This window comes from Lepisosteus oculatus, chromosome 2, assembly GCF_040954835.1.
Source record: "Lepisosteus oculatus isolate fLepOcu1 chromosome 2, fLepOcu1.hap2, whole genome shotgun sequence".
NCBI classification, from domain to species: Eukaryota; Metazoa; Chordata; class Actinopteri; order Semionotiformes; family Lepisosteidae; genus Lepisosteus; species Lepisosteus oculatus.
Genome location: NC_090697.1, coordinates 48875831 through 48887882, shown reverse-complemented (window position 1 = coordinate 48887882; position 12052 = coordinate 48875831). Strand labels below are relative to the sequence as shown.

At 38.1% G+C, this 12052-nt stretch overlaps 1 protein-coding gene across 2 annotated transcripts in view; it reads right to left on the bottom strand.

The window, feature by feature from the left end:
• LOC102697598 (TUB like protein 4) overlaps window positions 1-12052 on the bottom strand; it is a 63745-nt gene that overhangs the window by 18810 nt on the left and 32883 nt on the right. For both annotated transcript variants that reach the window (XM_015348506.2, XM_015348508.2), the window contains 4 exons: window positions 10055-10216; window positions 6975-7155; window positions 4712-4846; window positions 3471-3637 (listed from right to left, as the gene is read on the bottom strand). In XM_015348506.2, the coding sequence (XP_015203992.2) occupies window positions 3471-3637; window positions 4712-4846; window positions 6975-7155; window positions 10055-10216 (645 nt within the window). The remainder of the gene's footprint in view (window positions 1-3470; window positions 3638-4711; window positions 4847-6974; window positions 7156-10054; window positions 10217-12052) is intronic.

Genomic DNA, 12052 nt, shown 5'->3' with positions numbered 1-12052 from the left:
AAAAATATGTTGGACAAGCATTTTGGGGTTTCTAAACTGTCCCTCTGTGTGTGCATATAGGTGTGGATACAAATGCAGTAGACTGCCATCCTTACCAGGATGGACTGGTCTCACTGTGTGTGTCCTGTACTTCAGGACAGGCTCCAGGTTGCTGCAGTCCTTACCAGAAAAAAGGGACTTCTGATAATGGGTGCATTCAAATACACAAACAAACAACCCATGAGACCTTCCTCATTTTCAAAGTTCTATTCAGGTCTTATTACGTGACTAACACAATCCATTCTTCAATGGCAAACTACATGAAGAAAGAAAAACATTGTTCTGACTGGACTTCAATGACAACCAAACTCTTTTTCCGAATAATGTATTTCTTTATTATTCTATTGTCTGAACTGTCATTCCTTATCGTTGTCTATGTCTATTGTCATTATATCCCTGCCTGTGAAGGACTTTGTAAAGACAGCTTGAGCTCCTCAAATAAGAGTTCCTGTAATCTGGATGAGTACTGCCATAAGTGACAATGTACAGTCAGATCATGATGAATAAATTCACTCACGATAATTGTAGGAGGGCTTGACATATCACTACTTCTATTATTAGCATCTGCCTTGATGGTTGATGTTGGAAAGACACGAGACTCAGAATGAATGCAAACATTTACAGTATGATTGAATTGTGAACTGCCAAGTTTAGACTCGGCAAGCACTGGGATTCTAAATGTTTGAAGACTTTAGTTTTTTTAAGCAGCAAGTATTCACTTAAATTATTAATGCATTTCTTGCAGTAAATTTAAGGATATTTCTGGCTTTTATTTCTGCTTTTATATATATTCAATCAAAATCAGATGCTGAGTATTTCCAGGTTATTTTATAAAAATCTGTAAAGACAGCTGTGGAGTTAAAATAATACTGAGTACATATATTGTTTTTCATATCAAACCTGAAACTGATTACATTTCTGTGCTACATTGCTATTTTATGACCATTAAGGAATTTCAGGTTATGTGTTGGACTGACATGATTGGCTAAGCAGTGTTCCCCAGCAAACGTGTGAGTGTGTGTTGGTACATGAAAGGAACAAGCATATCATCTTCCCACATTACCTCAGATGGGATCACCAGAAATGTTACAATAGATTACAAGGTGCAGTGTGCACTAGATTTATTGGCCTTTTACACCTTTATGTGGCTTTTAGACATTTCATTTGACATAGCCTGCTCTGTATTTCCTTCTCTCTCACAAATTCATCTTAAGAATTAAAACTGAAAATTAAAAGTTTCAAAACACACCCACTAACTAAAATAGAGGTTAAAATCTAGCTTCTTCTTAATCTAATTAACATACAGTATTCCATACATAAAACATTGTGGCAAGCAACCCGAGTAGCCTTTGACTACACCGAGACTGCCACTAGAGGCCACCCTAGAGGGAGACTCAGAGGATTACATGTAATTAGCTCACCTGGTTTGTATCATTGTATAAGATAAGATCATTTTATTGGCCATATACAATTTCTTGTATTAGGAGTTGGTCTTTTTTGCATACCCAAACTTACTCTCAATGAGACACACAGACAGGGAGAGAAGCTTGGGGTCAGATCGCAGGGTCAGCCATTTATACGGCGCCCCTGGAGCAGTTGGGGTTAAGGGCCTTGCTCAGGGGCCCAACGGAATAGGATTCCTCTGCCGGCCGCGGGATTCGAACCGGCAACCTTCCAGCCACTGGTGTAGATCCTTAGCCATAGAGCCACCGCACCGCCCCTTTTATTGTGTTAGGAGCTCTTACATGGGTTTATTCAAGTTTTCTGTGTAAGGATATGCCTGGGTTGCAAAGGGAAGAAGAGAGATCTTGGTGGCATTAGAGTGGTGTAAGTGTAGCGGAGCTAGTGTGGCGACGTCGGCGCCCTCGCTGCACGTAGCACGGTCCTCCGCTGCCTGGGCTGGGGGAGGTCTCCATTAGCTCATGCGGTTGGTGCCCTGTTGCGTTAGACCGGAGACCCGGGTTCGCGCCCCATGTGTGGGAGACGAAACGGGCGGCAGGGGGGCATGACCCCGTGTGGAACCGTGACTATCACATAAGCTCATAGAACAGTAATTGACAGATTGTAGAAAGAGAACACAACGTTTCGGCCGTGGAGCCTTCTTCAGGTGTGAGAAGGCTCCACACACTCACACGTTTGCTGGGGAACACTGCTTAGCCAATCATGTCAGTCCAACACATAACCTGAAATTCCTTAATGGTCATAAAATAGCAATGTAGCACAGAAATGTAATCAGTTTCAGGTTTGATATGAAAAACAATATATGTACTCAGTATTATTTTAATATACACCTGAAGAAGGCTCCACGGCCGAAACGTTGTGTTCTCTTTCTTCTTTTTTTCAGCATGGAATAAACCTATTACTTGTTCCTTTGCAGCCTACGCATGCTGACGCAGCTACCCACCTGAACTATTGACAGATTGTGTTAAAATAGTTCTGAACAATAAGTGGCTTCTGTTAAGCTTGCAACTGACAACAGGAGACACAGAAAACAATTTTAGGGCCTCACACTTTTCCTGTTTCTTAAGAAAAAAAGAGACATCTCTCCCTGCTGCCAGTCAGAGTCTCAAGGCTGCGCTTGACCTGTATACTTGTCCTCCTGGGCAATCAGTGCCAGTGACTTCTCTCCCTGAAACCTCTCAGTGGGCAGTGAAGTGCAGTGACAATATCTCCCCTGCAGTACCACAGCTCTGACAGCCGTGTCGACAGGTTCAGGGAACATGTACCCTTTCTCTTGCCAGTGTTCGCTTCTGTCAGCCAGCCCGCAGAGCATGTATATCACCAATCAATTCTGTCTTATCAAAAATAGGACTAGGGCTCCAGACAGAAAATTATAAAAGTACAGAATCTGAACACAACTCAAGACAAGGCCATAAGTTACTAATTACTAGATCACAATATGTATTAACATTGATGCTTCTGTAACTCAAAAGTGAGACTGCAACTTTGAACTGAGTCCTCCTCCATACATTTTTCATAAGGGAAAATGCATCTGTAGTACTGCATTATTTACAGTACTTACAACGACGGCTGCCAAATCGTCTTCAGAGTGATGCTATGTGGCCAGTCAGGAAGATGAGCTTGTGCGTGTGAGACTTACCATGCAGTGTAGGGAAACACTGTAGTGAAAGCTCATGGTTTTATGGATTTGTGCCACTGGTCTAAAGGTACATTAACACTGCTATCAAAACTAATTAAAAGCACATTAGGTTTGTGTTTAATAGACTTTTTGTATTTACAACTATTTCAACCCAATCGTTTTTAGCCTTGCTCTTGAATATTTACGGAGAAGAAACTATCTGCCTTGTGTTGTTTCTCTCAGAATAATGTGAAGTCCAGCCTCTCTGATTACTACAGGCAGAGGGAGACTTAAGGATGTAAACTGATTTGCCGGGGTGATTACAAGAAAACAGACTCACCACCCCACTCACCTGGGCGGGGGTCTCCAGGGTGTAGATATGCTCTCCAGAGACATTGTAGAACTTGACCAGTGCGTTCCTCATGCTGGGCATACATCCTGGATCTGCAGGCATACCGTGCCTCTCAACCCCAGCCACAGCCAGGAGGTCACCCTGCGAGCACCACTGCACAACCACGTCTGAGAACACAGTACCAGTCTCAATAACCCAAGCAGTCAAGAAAGGACAAGACAAGTTTATACTATACAGTACTGTTACAGTTCTTGAGAGTGGCTACTGACGTGTCTTTAAGACTCTAGATACAATGGTTAACACCAGGATAAACATTTGAAGTTCTCGGAGCTTCAGAGCAAGAATAAGTAAACAGTGTTTACTTAGTTGTGCTGGGTGTGAGACCCACTTATCAAATGAATTGTCTGGTTTACCTTGGTTAATCAAGTATTGGGTAAATGATGAATGTCATCAACAGTCCAGAAACAGACAGAAGAAAGAAAAAGACAAGAGAACACGGAAAGAAGAGAGAGGAAAGCACCCAGTGGGAGAAGTGAGCCTGTGGGAAGTCACTGTCCAGCTCATCCATAAACACTAGATTCTAGTTAAGTATTTGAACTTTGTTAAGAGAGCTTGCCATTCTGTTGATTTTAGGAGACTTTGATTTCCTGTATAAAAAAACCCGAAGTTACAAACGGCCTCTTCGGGTCAGTGGGTTCATTTGTTGAAATGGGGAGATAAAATTCTCCTTAATTTTGTATTATCCAAGTGCACAGAGAGAAATTTAACTGTGGATCACATTCTGTTTGGTTTAGAAGGCAGATTTATCTCTCTTGTTGGCCTGTGTAGGTGTTGTATAGGATTTAAATATTTGGTAGCAGTCTAGGGTTTGTCTGATTGGTAAAGACATAGTTTGTAAACAGCTTTACTTGTATGTTATATGTTTAAGCTTTGTGTTGTTTAGTGTGTGTATTGTCATTCTAATTAATAGAATTAGAATATATAAAAAAGTAACAAAGAAAAAAGAAATAAAAAAACTAAAGCTTACTGCATACCGTGTTGCATTGATGGTTAGACCCTTAAAAATAAAATATAACAGAGGGATAAAGACCCACAGTACAGTAAGAGGCGTAAGGCAATTTGTAAACTCATCAAAGACCTATAGAAGAATTTTCTATATAGACAATAGTGTTCATACTCTAAAAACACCAAGACAATACCAAATGAAAATGATCACTATAGTCCTTCTGAGGTGCACATACCCTTCAGTCCTGAGTGGATCACAGCAGGTGAGAGGTCATCATAGTTATTCATTAAACTGATGTCCCCAGATGTGAAGCTGACGGTTAGCAAAGGTTTGATGTTCTGTACTGGAATTGGATAGACAGTTGGACCATCTAGGAAAATGAATGACCATTTAAAGATTTCAATAATTTGTCTTAAAGATATTCTGAAAGTTGAAAACTGTGTCACATCCTTCCCTAAGTTTTTCTCACAATGCTACACTACAACATTTACTCGAAAAGTCACAGTGACTTGTTTCAGTTCAACAAAATTCAGCAATTCATAAAGGCCATTCAGTGCTCAAGGATTTCAAAGCTATTTACGCATGTTCACCATATGTCACCAGAACGTCTTACCATCAAACACACCACATTTAATGATGCACCCAAAACAGATTTCTAAATTATCTTTAAGCAAAGAATTTGGACAACTACATACCCTTATCTTTGGCAGCTGTCTTTAGTGAATATTTTTTATGAGTGCACAGATCATACAGAATCTCTATAGTAGGTCCACTACACATTTCAAGTTACTCTTCATTCAAAGCACAGAACCCAAGTTTTCATATGTAGTCTTTGAAGAATATTCTTTAACACTAGTTTTACTTTAGAGAAAGCATGCACCTCTCTATGATTTATCAAAAATAATCACTTGGGAGTAGTATACATGCTTCATATATATACAGTATACACATACTTGAGCGCTACACTGAAATGATTCATCACTGATGAAACACCAAAAAGAGGTATAAGTTAATGTCTTAGTTCTGGAATGAAACAGTAATTACTATTATCAGGAGTGCAATTAAAAAAAAACATTTATGTTAAGCTACAGGCAAAGCAAGACAAAAAACTGTTATGTATATTAATGAAACCAAAGTATCACTATCATCGTTGTATGAAAAAAGCAGGAAATATAGAGAGATATCTGGATCACATATACAATGACAGAGTGCTTTCTTTAGGGAAAGGAAGAATACTGTGATGAATATTGTTTTTCTAAATTTGTATATGTATATATTTATATGACATCTTAGCCCATCAGCTAAACCTAGTTTTGTGTTACTGGAACAAGTATGGTCAATTTAACTTTACTGCACAATTCTTTGGTTCTGGAAAGTAAACATGCCAGTATACCCATCCACTTAATTACTTGTATGTGGCTGGACCTGTTCTGCTGAGGTAAAGAACAACTCCCCTGAGGAGTCAACAATACACTAATACCAATACTGATTAATCTGCATTCCAATAATATCAAAGAATAATATTTTACAATGGATTTCCTGCCTTAAAAAAATAAATTGACCAGATTGTGCCAGCTCAAAGTCAAATTTAGCCAGGATACCGCAGTTAATACCTCTGTTCTTACGAATGATAGGACCTATAATAATCAAGTAGTCATATTCTTTGCTTAACATTGTAAGAACATGAATTCCTAGAGCACTTCCTAGTCTACAAAAAACAATTACAGTTACACATCCCAGTACTAACCCAGCCCTGAACACAGAAAAACTACTCCTAATTGACCACCTGTACTAAAAAATAAAAACACACCGCTGGCTGTTCCAAACGGAGGAATATAATTAACACCATATTTTTTTAATCAAAGAGGGACCCTGATCACCTTAGTGACTTGGTGATGTTCCTACTTGCCACAATCCCATGAGCACTCTGTGACTACCCTCAGCCCACAGACCTCAGCTTTGTATGTAGAAATTCAGAAGAGCACATTTGACCCCAGATACACTGTCATAGCCTTTGTCCTTCCATACTCCATAGGTAATGAGGTGCACAAATATAGATAAAAGCATTAATACTGTACATATACAGTACATATCAAAACTTCTCGTCATACTCAAACAAGTAAATTGCAGACAAAAAGGCAGCTGCTTTAAATGAGCTTCATATAATAAAGTGAATATTAAGCAAATATCACAGATTTTGTTGTAAAGAATACTTACCAACTTCTTAATTGCTGTGTGTGTAATTTTAAGTAGCAGAATAGATCTAAGAAAAGAAAACCAAAATGTGTTCTATTTCCAGGTCTTTTGTGTGGGGAAATCAGTTGGCAATGAAAATCAAACGGCACAATAATATCCTGGTCTGCACTGCTGGAATACAGCATTAAATATCCAGCACAGTACACAACTGTGGGTTGTGACCACAAAACCAGTTGGAAAGGTTTCCTGAAGTTTCGGAAACTGGTTCTCTTGGCAAGACGCGTCCCAGTTAATGGGATTACCTTGTGGCGGGGCATAGTCGTCCGAGTCCGTGTCGCTCTCGCTGCTGTCCTCCACCAGGAAGCTGGGGTAGTTCCAGGACATGCTCACAATGCCCTCGGACTCATGGAGCAGCACGTGGGCCAGCATGCGCCCGTGGCAATCCATCACAATCACCTGTCCGTCCGCGGTGCCGAACAGCACCTGCAGGGGTCCACACGAGCCAGTGAGAACACAGTGTTTCCGGACCCTTCCGAGATGCTGGAATTGCTATTAAAACTCTAAGGGTGACTTACAGTGCGCGCTGGCCCAAATCCCAAATGGTTGTTTAACAGAGTATTTGCTCAGCTGGCCCTAATTATCTCTTCAATTCAATTAATTGAACTAGGAAGGTGTTAACTTGTTACACAGAGACATAGGACATTGGATGACAACGTTCATGAAATCAATTCAAGAAATACCAACTTGGTCAAATACAAATCTCAGTTAACATTCAAAAAAATAAAAAATTAAGAACATCTGAAAGGGGGCAAATACTTTCTCAAGAACAGTAAATTACCTCAAAAATATTTTGTAGCATACATTCGGATGTCAGAGAGTTCTGTGTAATGCTGGGCCTTGAGGCACAATCCAAAATGAAATAAATATTAAAATGCAGCAGCCACCACAAAAAAAGCTAATAATATAGAAATGACCCACAATTCTGAACATGTACACTATATATGGAAATTACATCAATGCAGGAATTTGAGAAAGCTCAAAATATCCCATTTACAATGACAGGCAGTTCAGACATTATATAAAATGCCACAGCATTTCCGCGATTGAACTGGAAAGAAAATAACTTGATATGTTTAGGAGGATCAGGTCACTTGTAGTTTAAATCTGCTTTAGTCACATCAAATCTGCCGCAATCTATCCCACTAACAATAAAGCAACAGTCTACAATGTGTTTTCACAAAATAAAAACAGAAAATATGGTGTGATACACAATACAAATGAATAGGGGAATCGTTAGCAATTTTTGCATTTATAATGTCTCCTTCAGCATTTTATAAAACAACAATACTTAATTTTAAGAACAATCTCACTATTTTGTATAACAGAGGTGATCACATAGACAGATTTTAAGAACTGGTATAAAGATCAGGAGGAAAATTAACATTCAGTATATTTTGTAGAGTAAAACATCTTTAAATTGACTCAGATGTTTGTTGTGCTCTCTGTGAGCAAATAGCAATACTTTTAAACATTCTGTGAGCAAATGCCAAAATAGTAGTTTCTGAAGCATAAAACAATGCCTTCAGCAATCCTGACATTCATGTTATGTTAGCCTGGACCACGCAAACTGACAAGATGTGACAGTCTTCTTTTGCATGACTCACTATAGACTTGCACCTCAAAGAGAGAAGAACTATTCAGAAATTAAGCTAGACCGACTTCAAATTCTTCCAGTAATAATGAGAGAAATAAAACTGTATTCTGATGCCCTTTGTGTCATGTGCTTTAAAGTGAAGTATAAGATAAGATCTTATCTTAATACACAATTCCTTGTATTAGGAATTTGTCTTTTCACACACCCCAACTTTCTCTCCATGAGACACACAGATACACAGACAGGGAGAGAGAAGCTTGGGGTTTAGAACGCAGGGTCAGCCATTTATACAGTGCCCCTGGAGCAGCTGGGGTTAAGGGCCTTGCTCAGGGGCCCAACGGAATAGGATTACTCTGCCGACCGTGGGATTCGAACCGGCAACCTTCCACCCACAGTGCCACCGCTCCGCCACATTTTTCAGAATTTTTTTCAGGATTTTTCAGAATTTTTCTTTTAATAATTTCTTTAGACGGTCTGCTGCAATTTCACTCCCCATTCCACGTACTTCATGGGTTTTCACTTTTTCCAAGATTTCAAAATTGATTTGAATAAGTAGATTAGAGTAATAATACATAATAAGTGAAGAGAAATGAGCAATTCTCACAGTGAGAATAGGTTTCAATATTTAAGTTCTTTAATAAGTCTACAGTGTAATATTAATTCTACCATAGAACCAACTGCTCAAGTGAGCAGTAATGAAGCTGGCTATCATAAAATAAACCAATACAGCACACAACCAATTTATTGAGGAGCTGTGGGTACAATTGCTCTGGATTATGTTCTTCGAAGACAAACATAATAATAAAATATGTCCGCTTATCATAATGCTAGATATATCATTCTTCCCATTGATTCTTTGTTTCCAGCTCTATTTCAGCGTTATACATGTGTCTTTAAAGCAGAATGTAATCAATATAAAACAAACAGAAACTAATTAAATTCATTAGAATGTTGTCTGCGTATTTCAGGGTGACAATTTATTCAGTCCTCCAGCATTAGTATTCAGACTAAGAGCTCCATAATGTCGTCGCTTTAATAAAGATAAAACTGAATTTCTCATTACAGGGTTAAATGAGCTGTAAACTAATTAACATAATATTTCTCACCAACACTAAACACCTGCTAAAACCTGTACTGTTAATGTATGAATGAACATCTCAATAAAAGGCTGTCAACAATCATGCTGGTGTAAATCTGATTATTAAAATAATCAAGACTTCTTTAAATGTTACACATTTAAGTTAAAGAGATGTAATTTCAGTATTCTTATGTAAGATCCATTTTGTTCATAAACATGTATGTAGCCTTTAAAGACATCTTGATTTAAAATCGCCCCTTATTTCCAATTTTGAAATAAATAAATATTTCAAATCTTTTTTAAGAAACTAGCTTCTAAGGTACTAAAGCAGCTGTTAACCTATGTATACGCCACTTTGTGTTTTAGCATAAAAATGTTACTCAGCATTTGGTCAAGTCCAAGTTCATGCCTTAGGAACGAACACTTCAAATTTTTTCTCCTCTTTTCTATTTGTGTGCTGGAATAATTAAAGTAAGGATAAGTAATAATTCATGTTTAGCTTTATTTTCTCTATAAGAATGGTTTTACACAGCACTTTAACCATCAGCGTTTAAACTAAAAAACTCCTTACTAACACAAACTGATCTGTTATGCCACTGCAATTTCATTCTTTCTTGAAAACTGAGACTCAAAACAGAGAACAACTCTACCTGTTGGTCATCTGGTGTCCATATGCCACAGGTTATCTGGCTCTCAAGATTAATCTCTGAGGACCAATGTCTTTGTCCGCTGACTGAGCCAACCAGCACAAAGCCATCCCTGTAGGAGATGAGGGCCTGGGTCCCATCATGGCTCCAGGTGAAGTCACTGACCTTTGAAGAAGAAAGAACATATCGCTCTTTAATTAAATAATTTTTAATTTAAAAAATCATTTCTTGTTTAAAATTCCAAGCAACCCACTCAGGTATATTAAGTCTGATACACAAAAAAATATATATTACAGGCATACTGTACATCCTATTCCTGGTTCTCTTTCAAGTACCAAGAGCAAAAAGCTAATTATTTAACTTACAAATTAAGTATTTAGTATTTAACTGCCATGCATGCTCACTCACAACTGAATGCCACATCATGTCCTATACCAAGATTATCATGCAGTCTTTATATGTTTTTACTTCATATCCAAATGAAATGAAAACACAAACATCATGTAAACTTAAATAATTTCTTAAAGAAAAAATATCTACTGTAAATCTACTGCAGGTACTATCCTGATGTTATGGCTTTCGAGCACATTTTTAGATCTTGCTTAAATGCTTATTTAATTCAGAGGTTTGTGGTAAATTCATAACTTTGACACAAAAATGCCTAGATGGTGGAAATTATCCACCAATTCTTTTCCACTGTTTAAATAAAAGCAGAAAAACAACAACAACAACCAAAAAACACATTTCAAATAGCCTATACAATACCTCAAACCTGGCCTGGACCTAAATAGGAAACATCTACCTTCCTATTCCCAACCTTTTCTTGTACAAATTCTGAAGTGTGCAGAGGCAGTTTCCACTGCAATTTCATTCTGCATCTTGTCACCTACAGTATGTGAACCTTTTCATTTGAGGTTTAGATACAGGAATGAAAAAGCCCTGAAATTGGCTGAGATAATGACTTGTTGATGTCTTTTGACTCTGGACCACTTAATATTCTTCTTTTTGTGTATTTAAGTGCTGCTTTTGACACAAGGCATCCTGCTGTGAAAATTGAGGATCACTGCGATATCCGTTCATTGATCTGGCTGTCAGGGTGTTCCACAGGGTACTGTGCTGGGATCCTTGCTCTTCGGTGTATACATGTAGCCGCTTGGTCAAGTTATTTGCCATTATACTCTTTGGGAATCACTGGTATTCTGATTTGGTACTCAAGCAAACTTGACTGCGATACTATCACTGAGGTTTCTGCCCTTTTTTTTGTGTCTTCCAAGGAAGACAGGAATGTAGAACAACATTTTTAAGATTAATTACTGTGAAAGATTCTTTTTCATATTCTTCTAACATCCACTTTTCACAGCTGGTTACTTCAGTGTTTTTGTTGTACTGCTGAAATAAAATCATCGATAGAAACCTGCTGTCATTTTTTACTTTTTTTTTTAACGTTAAGAACCCCACAAGAGTTCTGCACAGTTCAAACATGCTCCATACATTTGATCCTGAAATATTCATACATTATATAGTACTTTGCTTCATAAAGATTAAATTACTAGGACATTTTAATGTTTCCCTGTCTTCCAAATACTAAATAGCATACTGTAAATGTCCACAATTGTGTGGTTTGTATACTAAATGTACTCTGCATCATCACATAACTTCTGTCCCATTTAAATTGCACTGGCTCCCTGTGCAGTAGGTCTAGTTACACTTTGCCTGTTCAAGTATTAAGTAACAATGCTCTAGCTACAGATTATTTTAGAGATTTATTCATAAAACCTGTGGATTCAGGCCTTCCTTGTCTGCTGAAGACAAGCTATAATAGGCCACAGACTTATCACATGTGGTAGCACCTCTCAGGAGATTACAATTTCATTAGAGCCACTGCGACCTGCTACGATTTCTACAACCCTGTCCAAGTCCTATACTTTCAATACAGCTTGTAAAGTAAAATTAAATCTGGCTCTTACATATTACAGAGGAAACAAAAGAAAAAAGAAGCAG